This window comes from Phyllobates terribilis, unplaced genomic scaffold (assembly GCF_046119375.1).
Source record: "Phyllobates terribilis strain yellow unplaced genomic scaffold, ASM4611937v1 Scaffold_1__5_contigs__length_1240528914, whole genome shotgun sequence".
NCBI lineage: Eukaryota > Metazoa > Chordata > Amphibia > Anura > Dendrobatidae > Phyllobates > Phyllobates terribilis.
In genome coordinates, this window is record NW_027362761.1 from 699,899,801 (window position 1) to 699,917,167 (window position 17,367).

At 42.4% G+C, this 17,367-nt stretch overlaps 1 protein-coding gene across 1 annotated transcript in view; it reads left to right on the forward strand.

Annotated features, from left to right (window-relative positions):
• R3HDM4 (R3H domain containing 4) overlaps nucleotides 1–14,698 on the forward strand; it is a 74,257-nt gene extending 59,559 nt beyond the window's left edge. The window contains exons 6-8 of the mRNA XM_073685550.1: nucleotides 2,945–3,030; nucleotides 8,534–8,589; nucleotides 13,761–14,698. Coding sequence (XP_073541651.1) covers nucleotides 2,945–3,030; nucleotides 8,534–8,589; nucleotides 13,761–13,864 — 246 coding nt within the window. The 3' untranslated portion in view covers nucleotides 13,865–14,698. The remainder of the gene's footprint in view (nucleotides 1–2,944; nucleotides 3,031–8,533; nucleotides 8,590–13,760) is intronic.
• Nucleotides 14,699–17,367: the final 2,669 nt, after the last annotated feature.

The following is a 17,367-nucleotide window of genomic DNA, read 5'->3' on the forward strand; positions in this document are numbered from 1 at the left end:
GACTCGGGAGGGACGGAGCGCTATCTGCCTCCTAGAGCGCAGATTTTCCTGTAATAGTATGTAGACTCCTTATACACAGCTCCTACATAGTTCAGATGAAATCCCAGAGGAATCCGTTCACTATAATTAGGCAACAGAGTTAGGCCTCTTTCACATGTCAGTGTGTTCGGTATGTGTGGTGACAGTTTTTCATGTGTACCGGAGACACATGTGCACAGACCCATTCATTTGAATGGGTCTGCGTGTGTGTCAGTGTGTTTCCACAGACCGTGTGTCCATGGCCAAAACACTGACATGTCCTTATTTTTTTCGGCCTGCACAGGCCACAATACGTCCCACACTGATGACATCTGTGTGTCATTAGTGTGACACGTACCGGTGCCTGGGACTCCACATACAGTTAGTGCTGTTCCCAAGCTCCGGGTGCTGAATACTGCCCTCATCATTGTCCCCTGCTTGTGCTGCAATCAGCACGAGCAAGGGGACAATGATGGATAGTATTCTGCTCCTGCTATATCTTGGTGTAAAAAATAAAATTAAAAATTCCTTACACTCACCTGTCCGAAGATGTACCCCGCTGTAATCTACCTGACCTCTCACGTAGAAGAGCTGGGGAAAATGATTAGCTCCAGCAAGCGAACCCTGCAGCTGCACTGAGCTCAGTGAGTGACAAGACACTGCTCGCTGAGTGCAGTTTCGGGGCCCGCTCCCTGGAGCGAGTCATTCTCCTCAGCGGGAGCGGTCAGGTGGGTTACAGCGAAGGACCTCTTCGGACAGGTGAGTATAAGGATTTTTTTATTTTAGTCTTATTTTTACACCAGGACACAGCGGGAGCAGAATACTGCTTTCAACATTGTCCCTTGCTGGCGCTGATCGCAGTGCCGGCACGGGACAATGATAAGGACTGATTTCAGCACCTGGCGCTTGGGAATAGAGCTAACTGTACCGCTGATTTGCAGGCGCCGGTACATGTGCTCCTGATGTGGCACACGGTTGCCACACAGGTGCACACAGATATCTCCGATACTGTTTTTTCCGGTACCGGAAATATCAGGACTTGTGAAACCGGCCTTACTCTGGAATCAGTCTGGCCTCTGTTCAGTGATGTCCTTTTTTTCAGAGGTTTGCAAAATTGTGACCGACGGCACTTTTATGCACAAAAAATAATAAAAAGACGGACATTGTGGGATCACAGGCCAGATGGTGTCCACGATGCCTCCATTTACTTCATTACAGGGAATCTACACCCTGGTGTAAGCGCTCAGCTCAGAGCGCAGGCTAAACATGGGCCGAGCCTTACTGCGATCATTAGGAGGCAGAATGAACAAATCAGCAGCAGGTGAAGAATTGGTTTTAATCATTTTTTACGCCGTTCTTCATGCAGTATAAGTGATTAGATGACTTTATTCTTCGGGTCTGTGCGATTACAGCGATACCAGATTTATATCGGGTTTTTTGTTTTTTTGCATAGAATAGTTTTTGCATCGCCATATTTGGAGAGCTATAATTTTTCCATATTTCAGCCGACAAAGTCATGTAAGGGCTTGTTTTTTGCGGGACAAGTTAACGTTTTTATTGGTAATATTTTCAGACGCGTGACATTTTTTGATCGCTTTCTATTCCGATTATTGGGAGGCAGAATAAACAAAAACCAACAATTCAGGAACTGTTTTTTTATGCCGTTCCACGTGTGGTAAAATTTTAAGGCAGCTTTATTCTTCTGGTCAGTACTTTTACAACGATACTACATTTATATCATTTTATGTTTTGGTGCTTTTACACAAAAACTACTTTATAGAAAAAAATAAAAATTTGCATCGCTTCAGTCGGAGCTATAACTTTTTTTATTTTTTGGCTGATAGATCTATCTTTTTGATCACGTTTTACTCCATTGTTTGGCAGTATGATGATGATAAAGCACCGTTTTTTGATTCGATAATTTTTTTCTTTTTTTTTTTAACCGTATTCACTAAAAGGGTTAACTAGTGGGACCCTATAAAATATATTTCAAACTTTTACACTTCTTCACTTTTTTGCTTAGTCCCTCTATGGGACTTTCACTTTCTGCAGTCTGATCGCAGTTATAATGTATAGCACTGCAGGATGACTGCTGTATCTTATAACCTGTCAGCCCTGCAGACGCAAGCTAGTTTGATCATGCACTGTGCATAATCAAACTAGCCTGCTAGTGCCTGGTGACCTGGCTGTCATCATAGCAACGATCGGGACCCCACGATTGTTTCGCTGTGTCTCCTATCCAAGATCAGAGGGGCTTTATAATAACCAGTAGAGGCCAAGTATACAGCTGTGAGTCCTTCCCAGGCTATAAATATCAGCTCCGAGCTGTCAGCTGGTTATTAAAGTTTTGGGAAACCCCATGCCATTTTTTTTTCTTTAATTTATTGAATTAGCTAAATACATGAACATTAAACTACACACGCACTGCACTAATTATATATGTCACTGACCTCTTTTTTTTTCTATCTATTCTATGTATATATCTATTCTATTTTGACTGGGTACACTGTGAATTTACTGTACTCTGCTGATGAAATGTCGGGTTTTCTAGTAGATAGGTGCATATAAATCAGACTTCACACTTAACACTCATGGTCCAGTCTGTGCTGTGCGATCGTTTTTTTGTTGTTGTTTTTTTATACCCTTCTTGCACCCATTGACTTGCATTGGCGAGTCCAGTTCGACATACACGGCCACTTGCAGTATGCTGCAATTTTTTTCTCAGTCCGATCTGAGCTGAGAAAAAAAATCGCAGATGTTCAGGGAATCATTGAATAACATTAGAGTGCAGTCTGTTTTGTTTTTGTTTTTTTATCGGATTGCACTCGTCCTTTTTTCACACAGATGAGTATGACCCCATAGTATTCGATTTCTGCTGCTTGTTATATTGTAAGATCACCTTGAATAAATGTTTGTCTCTAAACAGGGCACACTGGAGGTCTTAGAAGAGGAGATGCTCTCATTTTTCTCTGTCAGCCCAGAATCTGTGTATATTGCTATGATGGAAAACAGGTACGGTCTGTGCCCTCAGCTTTTCTTTGTCGGTTCTGCTGCACTAATGGATCAATGTTAAGCCGCAACCTGCAATGTAAATCCAGAATGAGAGATCCTGTACTGCAAATTGGAACCATAGAAAATAACTGATTGCAGACTTGTAGTTTAAAAACGGACAACCCCTTTAATGTACACACGTGATCAAAATTGTTGGTACCCCTCATTTAATGAAAGGAAAAACCCACAATGGTCACAAAAATAACTTGAATCTGACAAAAGTAATAATAAATAAAAAATCTTTGAAAATGAAAGTCAGACATTGTTTTTCAACCCTGCTTCCACAGAATTTTTTAAAAAATTAAAGGGATTGTCCAGTGCGTTTTAAAAATATATCCCAATGTGTTTTAATGATAAATAGCGCTGCTCACAGGCAGAAACAGCACCAGCAGGTAATTAGAAAGAAGCTTCTATCACTTGCCGCACATAGGCAGCATGTGACCCCCACCTGCAGCCGGCTCTGACATCACGACAAGTCCAGCCTTCAGCCGAGGGTCCCTCTTTGCCGGTCCACCGGTGGCTGTTGGGATGTGGGCAGGGTTACCCCACACGTCACACCCGGCATCCACCGCGCGCTCTTCCTGTCCCCATTCATTGGGAAAGCGCGCAGTGGATGCTGGGTGTGATGCGGGGAATAACCCCGCCCACAACCCAGCAGCCACCGCGGGGACCCCAGCGCTGAGTCGTCAGCGGGGGGGGGGGGGGGTCACGTGCTGCCTGTGAGCAGCCACCGATAGCGCCGCTCACAGGCTGAAACAGCACCAGTAGGTACTTATAAAGAACCTTCTATTTATCATTAAAACACATTGGCATATTCTTAAAAGTACTGGACAACCCTTTTTTAAACTCATGAAATAGGCCTGGACCGAAATGATGGTGCCCCTGAAAATAATGTGACAAAGGGGACATGTTAAATCAAGTTGTGTTCACTAATTGGCATCACAGGTGTCTACAATCTTGTAATCAGTCAGTGGGCTTGTATATAGGGCTACAGATACTCACTGTGCTGTTTGGTGACATGGTGTGTACCACACTCAACATGGACCAGAGGAAGCAAAGGAAAGAGTGGTCTCTGGAGATTTAGAAAGAAAATTATAGACAAGCATGTTAAACGTAAAGGTTATAAGACCATCTCCAAGCAGCTTGATGTTCCTGTGACTACAGTTGCACATATTATTCAGAAATTTAAGATCCATGGGACTGTAGCCAACCTCCCTGGACGTGGCCGCAGGAGGAAAATTGATGACAAATCAAGAGATGGATAATACGAATGGTAACAAAAGAGCCCAGGATAACTTGTAAAGAGATTAAAGGTGAACTTCAAGCTCAAGGAACAGAAGTGTCAGATCGCATCATCCATCGTTGTTTGATCCAAGTGGACTTCATAGGAGACGACCAAGGAAAACACCATTGTTGGAAAAAAATCATGAAAAAAGCCAGACTGGAATTTGCCAAACTACATGTTGACAAGCCACAAAGCTTCTGGGAGAATGTCCTATGGACAGATGAGACAAAAATGTTTTTTGGCAAGGCACATCAGCTCTATGTTCAGACGTAAAAATGAAGCATATCAAGAAAAGAACACTGTCCCTACTGTGAAACATGGAGGAGGCTCTGTTATGTTCTGGAGCTGCTTTGTTGCATCTGGCACAGGATGTCTTTAATCTGTGCAGGGTACAATGAAATCTCAAGACTATCAAGGGATTCTAGAGTGAAATGTGCTGCCCAGTGTCAGAAAGCTTGGTCTCAGTCGCAGGTCATGGGTCTTGCAACAGGATAATGACCCAAAACACACACCTAAAAACACCCAAGAATGGCTAAGAGGAAAACATTGGACTATTCTGAAGTGGCTTCTATGAGCCCTGACCTAAATCCTATGGAGCATCTTTGGAAAGAGCTGAAACATGGCGTCTGGAAAAGGCAACCTTCAAACACGAGACAACTGGAGCAGTTTGCTCATGAGGAGTGGCCAAAATACCTGTGGAGAGGTGCAGAAGTCTCATTGACAGTTACAGGAATCGTTTGATTGCAGTGATTGGCTCAAAAGGTTGTTCAACAAAATATTAAGCTGAGTACCAACACTTCTGTCCAGGCCTATTTCATGAGTTTAATTTTTTCTTAAATTCTGTGGAAGCAGGGTTGAAAAGCAATGACTGACTTTCATTTGTTCATTTTCTTAGTTTTGTTACTTTTGTCAGATTCAAGTTATTCCTGTGATCTTTGTGGGTTTTTGTTTCATTAAACAAGGGGTACCAACAATTTTGACCACGTGTGTACATATAACATTGACCCTCTCTAAATACACCACTCTGTGACTGCAGACTTGTGAATTGTCACATTACGTGCTTGGATGATTCTCTGGTGTCGGCACCGGAAACTGTTGTCATATGCAAACTCAGGGCTACATTCTGACTAGATGGTTTCTGTCCTTGCTCAATATACTTGCATTGAGTGAGGCTGCGCCCATCTATTGGTAATGTGGCCAGGAGTATGCATACTTGCGGTTACCTGACCGGAGAATCCTAACAGCAGGCAGTGCACACGATGTGAGGTTTTACAAGTCTGCGGTCACATAGTGACCGCAGACTTGCTGTTTAAGACCAGACAGCCTCTTTTAATCTATTTGGAAACTGCTGAGAAAACACTCTGTATACATTTCTAAGTCTTATGAATGATAAATTAACCGTAAAAATAGTATATTTTACATAGTTTGGTAGAAAGCAATAGATTATTTAATATTCTTACAGGTGCTTCTCACAAAATTTAGAAGATCATCAAAAAGTTAATTTATATCAGTTCTTCAATACAAAAAGTGAAACTCATATTATATAGAGTCATTACAAACAGTGATCTATCTCAAGTGTTTATTTCTGTTAATGTTGATTATGGCTTACAGCCAATGAAAACCCAAAAGTCATTATCTCAGTAAATTAGAATAATTAACAAAAAACACCTGCAAAGGCTTCCTACGCTTTTAAAAAGGTCCCTTGATCTGTTCCAGTAGGCTCCACAATCATGGGGAAGACTGCTGACTTTACAAATGTCCAGAATGCAGTCATTGACACACTCCACAAGGAGGGTAAACCGCAAAGGTCATTGCTAAAGAAGCTGGCTGTTCAGAGTTCTGTATCCAAGCATATTAATGGAAAGTTGAGTGGAAGGAAAAAGTGTGGTTGAAAAAGGTGCACAAGCAACCGGGATAATTGCAGCTATGGAAGGATTAAGAAAAGGCCGTTCAAAAATTTGGGGGAGATTCACAAGGAGTGGACTGCTGCTAGAGTCATTGCTTCAAGAGCCACCACACACAGACGTATCCAGGCCATGGGCTACAAGTGTCGCATTCCTTGTGTCAAGCGGCTCATGACCCATAGACAACGCCAGAAGCGTGTTACCTGGGCCAAGGAGAAAAAGACCTGGACTGATGCTCATTGGTCCAAGGTGTTTTCAGATGAAAGTAAATTTTGCATTTCATTTGAAAATCAAGGTCCCAAATTTAGAATATCAAAAAGTTAATTTATTTCAGTTCAATACAAAAAGTGAAACTCCTATTATATAGAGTCATTACAAACAGAGTGATCTATTTCAAGTGTATATTTCTGTTAATGTTGATGATTATGGCTTACAGCCAATGAAAAAACACAAAGGTCATTATCTCAGTAAATTAAAATAATTAAATCTGAAAAGGCTTCCTAAGCAATTAAAAAGGTCCCTTAGTCTGTTTCAGTAGGCTCCACAATCATGGGGAAGACTGCTGATAGATGTCCAGAAGGCAGTCATTGGCACACTCCACAAGGTTCCAGAGTTCCAATTTTCATTTGGAAATCAAGGTCCCAGAGTCTGGAGGAAGAGTGGAGAGACCACCATCCAAGCTGCTTGAGGTCTAGTGTGAAGTTTCCACAATCAACCATGGTTTGGGGATCCATGTCATCTGCTGGTGTAGGTCCACTGTGCTTTATCAAGACCAAAGTCAGCGCAGCCGTCTACCAGGAAATTTAGAGCACCTCATGCTTCCCTCTGCCAACAAGCTTATTGGAGATGGAAATTTCATTCTCCTGCAGGACTTGGCACCTGTCCAAACTGTCAAAAGTACCAATACCTGGTTTAAAAACAACAGTATCACTGTGCTTGATTGGCCAGCAAACTCGCCTAACCTTAACCCCATAGAGAATCTATGGGGTATTGTCAAGAGGAAGATGAGAGACACCAGAGCCAACAATGCAGACGGGCTGAAGGCTTCTATCAAAGCAACCTGGGCTTCCATAACACCTCAGCAGGGCCACAGGCTGATCGCCTCCATGCCACGCCGCATGGATGCAGTAATTGATGCAAAAGGAGCCCCGACCAAGTACTGAGTGCATTTACTGAACATACATTTCAGTAGGCCAACATTTCTGATTTTAAAAAACATTTTTCAAGTTGTTATAAAGTATTCTAATTTACTGAGATAATGACTTTTGTGTTTTCATTGGCTGTAAGCCATAATCATCAGCATTAACAGAAATAACACTTGAAATAGGTCACTCTATATAATATATGAGTTTCACTTTTTGAATTGAACTGAAATAAATTAACTTTTTGATGATATTCTAATTTTGTGAGAAGCACCTGTACATTGTCATTTTCAAGTAACCTGCATTGGCACAACTATGTGCATTTTGTAAGATTAAAGAGGACCTTTCCCCAAATTTTTCATGTTAAACTGGACACAGAATATAATGGTCACTGCAAAGCAGAATACATTTTTCTTTTCTCTCCATTGCGGACATATAGTGTAATGTGACTTAGCCACATGGCCCGTCCTCCCATACTGACTTAACAAAAATTAACTCCTTAGGGAACAAATTATTTGATTGCCCATATCCACAACAGGGTAAGGTGAAATTAAAAAAAAAAAAAAAAAGTGTTGCTCTTCTCTGCAGGCACTATTACATCGTGTACAGTTCAACATGAAAAATTTGAGGAAAGATTCTCTTTAAAGAAGCACTCCCAGCAAAATTTTTATCCTAATATATTACAATCATCATATTATATAGCGCTGTGTACTTACAATTGCTCATTTTGCCTTTCTACCCAGATAATTCTTCTTTTCTCTGTGCTATGTAGAAACATGAAGTCGCTTTTCCCTGCATTTATCATTCCCCTCTTCAACTCCTGACCAAGCTGCTCTGCTCCTCCCATCATAGACTTTTGCAGTGACTTATGACTCATGCAGGGAAAACAGACTTCCTGTTTCTACATAGAGCATAGAAGGATTCAGCTAGTCTGTTTTTAATGGCGTCTGTCATAGACCTAATGGAAAACTGAAGAATTATTTGGATAGTGAAACCTGAGCAATTGTAAGTATTCAGTGTTCTATAATATGATTGCAATATATTGAGTGTATAAAAACTGATTTGTATAGCTTCTTTAAACTGAAATTTTTGAATACTTCAGTCTTATTGTTTCCTATGTGGTTCTTTCCTAGCTACCATCGCCTCTTGCTGCATGCGGTTTGTCAGTACATGGATCTTGCTTCTGCCAGTAAGAACTCTATTTTTCTGTGCATTATAGAGCTGCAATACTCCATTGTAATGTTATCCTCCATAGTGGCTACAGCCTATACTTCTGTTGCAGTGCAGTCACACCATTGATTTTCTCGCAATGTGTTTTTGAACTGAGAAGAATACAGGCTGCTGGGACTTTGATGAACATAAATGTACAATGAGGCACTGAGGTGATCCAGTGTATCCACCTGAAAGCGTAAAACCACTTAGTGCTATATCTGTATTGCTAGATTTGTCACTAATGTAGTTTGTAACATCTATCCGCATATTTAACACTACAGAACCTGTCGCTGTGATTGACCAGTATAAGGATGTCTGTACCATACTCCTAATAGTGCTATACTAGTGAATATAGTTTATAAAGGCAGTACTTCTGGTTTCTGTGGAACCCTAGCATGCCACGTGCTCTCAGCCACCTTGTATCTCTGCATCACATGATTCTTTCAGTCTGGGATCTGTTTTTCAAAAGTCTGCCCAGTAGTAATCTAGGGGCATATTAGTGACACATGATAGAACATCGCACTGCTGGAGTTGGCAAGCTCAGACCTCTGATTTCCTAGATTGCAGATCAGTAACCTTTCATTAAGAAAGGGCAGCACGGCGGCTCAGTGGTTAGCACTGTTGCTTTGCAGTGCTGGGGTCCTGGGTTTAAATCCCACCAAGGTCAACATCTGCAAGGAGTTTCTATGCTCTCCCCATGTTTGTGTGGGTTTCCTCCGGGTTCTCTGGTTTCCTCCCACACTCCAAAGACATACTGATAGGGAATGTAGATTGTGAGCCCCAATGGGGACAGTGCCAATAACTTCTGGAAATTGTCTATATTGTAAAGCTATGCAGAATATGTTGGCGCTATATAAATAAAAATATTATATTATAGCAGGGGTGTCAAACTCCAGTCCCATGGGTCAAATCAGGCCACCACGCCACATTATGTAGCCCTCAAGGTCCGAGCCAGTCCTTCTGCATCCACAGCCTGTGAGTTTCTTAGAGCAGTGTGGAGGTGTGCGCCAGAGCTCCATATCCAAGATGGCACGCACCCCCTGTGCTGGCACCATCCCCCTCTAAGTACTAGCTGCATTGTATGTCGACACAGCAAGCGCTTAGAGGGGCAGACCCAACATATGGAACTGGTGCTTTCTTGGAATCTGATCAGATGTAGCTAGCGTTTTAGCAGAGGGGCAGTGCCAGTCCGTGGAGTGGATGCCATCTTTAAGTGCTGGTTGACTACATCCACTCATTTTCAAAGTGTGTGGCAAAAGCAAAGGGAGCAAGTTCCATTCCATCATTAAACCAGAGCGGAGGTAGCAAGTATTTGGCAGAGAATGACAATGAACACAGCACTTCTGGTCAGTAGGTGCACAAGTAGGTAGTATGGTAGCAATTTATAAAACTTGACTCTCAGTTGTAATGCAAAAAAAGTGATTTATTGGACACCGCAGACACTTTTTCACAGGGCTATCTCTCTGAACGAGAATGGATTTTCCAGAGCAATCCGGTATATTGGTCTGTTGTTCCATCTAGGGTGTCAGCGGCTATCTCCCTTGTCATTGATATGGACTATTCTCTTGAACCGATGACTGTCTATTCAGACCGAAACATTTTCTCATTCTGGATTGCAATTGTCCAATAAATCACTTTTTGCATCACAGGGGCCAGCAAAAGCAAAGAGAGCAGGTTCCATCTTTGTTTAGGAGGTTAAGTACTTGGCATAGGGAGCAGTCCATCTTGGACTCTGAGTTCTGGGACCGCACTCTTAGCCCTACTATCCAGGAACAGCTTTTATAGCCCCTAGCCAGTCCATGCATTGCAATCCATGGTCGTAACCTTGTTACACTTACATCTGCATGAGCTCTTACAATTTATTTATTTATTTTTTTACTCACATATTAAAAGCGGACCTTTTGAAAGCAGCCATAATGCTCATGTGGCCCTCTGTGAAAATGAGTTTGATGCCCCTGACACAGTATCGACATCTCACCAAGAGTATTTTTTCAAAATTGTGTTTCTCTGGGGTTTTTTTTCTTATTTCCCCAATCTTGCGAAGTGTTGAGCCAGGAGTGACGGTGAGGAAGGACACCTCGGTCATGACATTGAAAGATTCTCTTCAAGCATCCTATTAACATGTTGTTTGACAATCAACCTTAATCGGAGCAAAGCCTTTGACAGATGACAAGGCATACATCAAAATATGCCACCCAGTGGAGTGCAAGAGAAGAGATGGATAGTAATTCAACTCTAGCAAAGTCACACAGCCAAAGAAATGAGCCAGAGCATAATTTGGTATACGTGCAATGCATAGGAACACTGCGACCATTTAACAGACAAAACCCAAGACAAAAACAAAATGAGCATATATGCTATAGTAAATAAATAAGTAAATGGTAACAGTACTTGGTGAACACTATTTTGATCCAAAGACTGTAAAGGTCAGCCAACCTCGATATATTAGATAGGACTGTCCCGATTGGGTATATCTGTCGCGGTGGGGTGGCTTTTACGCGTTTTTGATCATACTACAAGGTATATGCTCGATTTGTTTGTAATTCAACTCTAGTATAAGGTGGTGTGTCAGCTGTTTTATCTCCCATCTCATGACAGTCACATTAGTGGTGGGGAGGGGGAATTAAGGAAATATCATCATAAATAAATTCCTATTACTCAATTAGAAAATATCAATCACTATAGAATTAAAATGTCTGCCTGTGACGCTGAGTCACTTCTCACGGCTAAGTCGTGAGACTGGATAGTCAAGGAGTCCGAAGTCAAAGCCAGGAGGGTACGACATAGAGGGAAGAAACAAAGGCGTAGTCAGATAACAGTCCTTTGGTCAGAATACCAGGAGGCTAGCGGATCAGAGCAGAAGGGGTTAAACAGACGGATTGTCAGAACAAGGTCAGGCAACAAAAGATCAATACACAGAACACTAGGCACAGAGACTCAAACCTCACACAAACTGAATGTACGTCTGGGAGAAACAGCCCATCTAAGTAGCCTGGCAGTAACCTGGAATAATGAACACCTGGAAATAGCCAATGCCTCCCAATCCCAGATTGACAGCTCTGCTCTCCAATCAACACACTGACCGCTTCATCACGCCCCTGTACCAGAGTGGATGGCCGAGCTGACAGTAACTGCATCCCAGACACGCTAAGGGGGGGAACCGTGGCACCGCCATCTTGTTACGGAATCTTATTAACCTGTTTGTTACACTGAGAAACCTGTCCTAGAGTAGTAGGACAGGTGCCTGTGAGCATGTGCAGTGGGAAACTCAACTGTGGTTACTTGGAGATGGCTATAATTATTTAGAATGACTGGATGGACAGAAGGCTGAGTGGCCTCTTTTTACTGTTTACTAGCCTCTTTCTCTGATATCCTCAGTATTAGATCAGATAGACCTGGAGGACCGCAATGTGAGCCGTCTCTTCTTGCTTAATGATCCCTGGTATCTCCAGTACTAGATGAGAAAGACAGGGAGGACAGCAGTGTGAGCAGTCTCTTCTTGCCTAATCATCCCTGGTATCTCCAGTACTAGCTGAGAAAGACAGGGAGGACAGCAGTGTGAGCAGTCTCTTCTTGCCTAATCATCCCTGGTATCTCCAGTACTAGCTGAGAAAGACAGGGAGGACAGCAGTGTGAGCAGTCTCTTCTTGCCTAATCATCCCTGGTATCTCCAGTACTAGCTGAGAAAGACAGGGAGGACAGCAGTGTGAGCAGTCTCTTCTTGCCTAATCATCCCTGGTATCTCCAGTACTAGCGGAGAAAGACAGGGAGGACAGCAGTGTGAGCAGTCTCTTCTTGCCTAATCATCCCTGGTATCTCCAGTACTAGATGAGAAAGACAGGGAGGACAGCAGTGTGAGCAGTCTCTTCTTGCCTAATCATCCCTGGTATCTCCAGTACTAGCTGAGAAAGACAGGGAGGACAGCAGTGTGAGCAGTCTCTTCTTGCCTAATCATCCCTGGTATCTCCAGTACTAGCTGAGAAAGACAGGGAGGACAGCAGTGTGAGCAGTCTCTTCTTGCCTAATCATCCCTGGTATCTCCAGTACTAGCTGAGAAAGACAGGGAGGACAGCAGTGTGAGCAGTCTCTTCTTGCCTAATCATCCCTGGTATCTCCAGTACTAGCTGAGAAAGACAGGGAGGACAGCAGTGTGAGCAGTCTCTTCTTGCCTAATCATCCCTGGTATCTCCAGTACTAGCTGAGAAAGACAGGGAGGACAGCAGTGTGAGCAGTCTCTTCTTGCCTAATCATCCCTGGTATCTCCAGTACTAGCTGAGAAAGACAGGGAGGACAGCAGTGTGAGCAGTCTCTTCTTGCCTAATCATCCCTGGTATCTCCAGTACTAGCTGAGAAAGACAGGGAGGACAGCAGTGTGAGCAGTCTCTTCTTGCCTAATCATCCCTGGTATCTCCAGTACTAGCTGAGAAAGACAGGGAGGACAGCAGTGTGAGCAGTCTCTTCTTGCCTAATCATCCCTGGTATCTCCAGTACTAGCTGAGAAAGACAGGGAGGACAGCAGTGTGAGCAGTCTCTTTTTGCCTAATCATCCCTGGTATCTCCAGTACTAGCTGAGAAAGACAGGGAGGACAGCAGTGTGAGCAGTCTCTTCTTGCCTAATCATCCCTGGTATCTCCAGTACTAGCTGAGAAAGACAGGGAGGACAGCAGTGTGAGCAGTCTCTTTTTGCCTAATCATCCCTGGTATCTCCAGTACTAGATGAGAAAGACAGGGAGGACAGCAGTGTGAGCAGTCTCTTCTTGCCTAATCATCCCTGGTATCTCCAGTACTAGCTGAGAAAGACAGGGAGGACAGCAGTGTGAGCAGTCTCTTCTTGCCTAATCATCCCTGGTATCTCCAGTACTAGATGAGAAAGACAGGGAGGACAGCAGTGTGAGCAGTCTCTTTTTGCCTAATCATCCCTGGTAAACAAGGTCGTGGCAATTTTAATTCTCTAGTGATTAGCAAATCCCAATTATATTTTTTTTATTGTCTAGAGCGCTAGTTAAAAAGTATTTAAAAAGGAAATTTTATTATAAATTCCTTAAGTTTTATTTTATCCTATTCCTGGAGAACCCCTTTTAAACATTTTAATGAAAATCTAATTAGTTGAGTATATTTGCTAAATTTCCTTCTTTATTTTCCATGTAGGTTCTAACTTTGAAGGCAAACGTCAGATGCGTGTGGTAAACAGGAACCCAGAGTTCTACCCTCCAGAATTGCTGCTTTCATCCTACCTCCAGATGAAGTGCTGACCTCACCCATCACTTGGAGACGCCTTATCCAGCAGAAAGTCTGTACTGCAGCATTTGTTCTCCATTGCTCTTCACCTCATGTTCTTACTTTGCCATTTTCTTTCTGGCTGGTTATGTTTATGTAATTTGCTGTGCCAATAGCAGATAAGCTCCTGTCTTTTAGTTTGCAGCTGATCAATATTTGTTGCAGTGCAATAGGCAATGGATAGTGCAATTCCAAGGTGTGTATTTGTACATGTATAGCTGGCTGCACAGGCAAGTGGAGAAACTGGTAAAAGCCAAGCCAATTCTTAGTGACTAGGGCATGCATGATTACAGAGCGGTCATAGTTGTCAGTGAAGTGTCTAAAGAGATTTCTGTCTTTAAGAAATTTACATCTCTACATGTGCCCCTTCTTAATAATTTATCTGAATGACCAGTAAGTACTCGCATATCACTGGGATGTGGCAGAAGTATTGCTGGGACTTCCCAACTCCACAGTGAAGGGGCCATATAGTTCTGTGGGGGGTTTTTCTTTGCATAGCACCACTATCCACTTTTACAGGAACTGCATTTTAGGCTGCTGTTTTACCACACTGTGGTAGCATATACATTTTACCCCATTAAGGACTCTGTTCTTGTCAATCATTTCCAGGATTGAAAGTCACCCCTACATAGGATGAGGTGTAATCTACTTGGTTGCTGGAGGTCCAATTGCTGTGTTCTGTGTGTCCACATCTATCTGTGTTCTGCAGAGCCCTATATCGAATGAAACGCTGGTGCGCATGCTTGACCTCTACTCCATTCACTGTAAATGTGGCGGAGAAAGCAGAGTACAGCACTTGTTTCTTTTTTCAAGATTGAGGAAGAAGTGGGGGAAGGATCAGTGTAAATTTTAAAAATTCCTTTTTTAAATGGTTTGCCAGGTATTAGAAAAACATGTGCTTTAGGCTGCGTGCCCACTATGCGTTTTTCAAGCGGAATTTCGTGCCCCATCGTCCCCTTTGAAAATCCACATGTTCTGTGCACATGTTGCGGAATTTTCCGCAGCGGATTTTCAGTGTAGAGAAATCCGCAGCATGTCCATTATTTGTGCGTTTCCGCATGCGGATTTGACTACTCAGTGCATTTGAAAAACGCAAGGTAAAAACACTTAAACGCGTGTAAAATCCGCAAGCACTTTTACTGCCAATGACCTGCAGAAACGCTGTGGAAATTTTCTGCTTCAATTCTGCATCGTGGGCACATACCCTTATGGTTGCAGCTCTACTCCATTGGGTTGAAAAGGCCTCATCTGTTCTACCACACACAACCTGTGGACAAATGTTGTGATCCTTTTCTTAAAGGTATTAAGCCATGTTTTCCTAATCCTGTACAAATCCAGCCTTCTATTAGAAAGCTTTGTGTAGGCGTTTTCTTGTTCACATGAGGGATTTGAATTATCTTGAATCTTAAGAGTCTATGTAGCTGACAGGTGCTAAATAAACATGTTGGTAAAGTTTGTGCAATAAATGGGTTCAGAAAAATGGATCTTTCCTTGTTTTATTGCTTTGTACTATAATTGGTCCACAATGGAGCGTTGATGTGATACAGCATCATATCACTATCAATGGATACATCCAGGTGACTTTGTGCATGCAGGAGCTGTGTGCGTGTGATCACTGCTGGGTGTTCAGCGAATCTGACACCTGGAACTCACAGCCACACCGCTCCAGGCAGTTTAACCCCCCCCCTGATATCAATCGCAGCATTTAGAAGGCAGAGGGAGGGAGCCCCCTTGGATCAGGGACCCGATCTTTACCATGGTGACCCGATATCATGACGACATCCGGGTCACCAGACTGTAGCAAGTTAGATCATGCGCAGTGCATGATCCAACTAACTTGTGTCAGTGCAGCACTGACAGTTACAAAGCATAGCAATGCTCATGCGTTGCTATGCTTTATAACTGCAATCAGACTGCTGAAAGTCCAAGTTCCATGAGTAGACAAAGGTAAAAAAAAAAAAATTGTAAAACTAAAAAAAAAAAGCACAAAATAATAAAAAAATTAAAAAAAAAGATATCTACACACATTGGTAGATCCACACATTGGTAATGCCTCGTCCGAAACAACCCATCCTATAAAAATGTCATGCTAGTTAACCCCTTAAGTGAACACCGTAAACTAAAAATTAAAATAAAGCAGTTTTTTGCCTCCTTTTTTATCATTACACTGGCTAAGAAAAAGTGGAATAAAATGCGATCAAAAAAGACAATTGTCAATAAAAATGGTATCTCTGAAAATGTCATCTTGTCCCTCAAAAAACAAGCTGTCATACAGCTCCGTCGGTGTAAAAAAAGTTAAAGCTCTCAGAATAAAGCGATGCAAAAATAATTTTTCTATAAAGTTTTTTTTACTGTGTAAAAGTGCCAAAACATTAAAAAAAAATTATATAACTGTGGTATCTCTGTAATTGTACTGACCTGAAAAAAAAGCTGCCTTATCAATTTTACCACACATAAAAAGCAATCAAAAAATGTCATGTGCCAAAAAATGGTACCAATAAAAAAACTACAACTTTTCCAGCAAAAAACAAGCCCTCTCATGACAGCGGAAATATATAAAAATTATAGCTATCAAAATATGGCGACACACAAACTAGGTTTTGCAACAAAAAAAGTGTGTGTGACTGCAGCCAAACGTAAAAAAAAAATAAAATATAAATCTGATATCGCTGTAACCGCACCGGCCCGAAGAATAGTCATCTAATCACTTATACCGCATGAGGAACGGCGTAAAAATAACAATTTCTTCGCCTGCTGTTGATTGTTCATTATGCCTCACAAGGATCGAAGCTCGGTGCACATTTATCCTGCGCTCTGCGCTGAGCGCTTACACTGGGGTTTCCGTGTAAATCTCTGAAATATGTGATTCAGATGTACCCCCTCGGCGGAAGATTCCCTATAATGAGGCAGATGGAGGCACTGTGGAATCTGTCTGGCCTTTGATCCAGGGGTGTTAGTCTTTTTAGGCGTGTATAAAAGTGCCGTCGACCACAGTTTTGTGCTCTTCTGAAAAGGACACTGCTGATCAGAGCCCAGACTGAGTCCAGAGTAACTCTGCTGCCTCATTATAGTGAATGGATGCCTCGGGGGTTTCATCTGAATCGAAGGTTTAGATGGAAAGCTCACTAGAAGTGCTCAGCATTGAGTTCAGAGTAAATGTCATCAAAAATGTTATGTAAAATGTACCCAATAAAAGCTTCAACTCCATCCACAAAAAAAGCAAGTCACCACTCTGTTCCATCAGTTATCGGAAATATAGGGGGCTTCCATGTTACTGGTAGCACAAAGGCTCTGGAAAAGCTAAATGGTTCCTTGCCCCCCAAAAGAACTTAAGCAAATTCTGCCATCCCAAATCTAAGTTCCATCCTCCCTTCTGAGCCCCAGTGTGCTGAAACCACATATAGCGTCTACATGTTAGGCAGGTTCTTATCGCTACAGAAATGCCAAATTTACGGGTGTGTTTCTCCTGAAGCAGGAG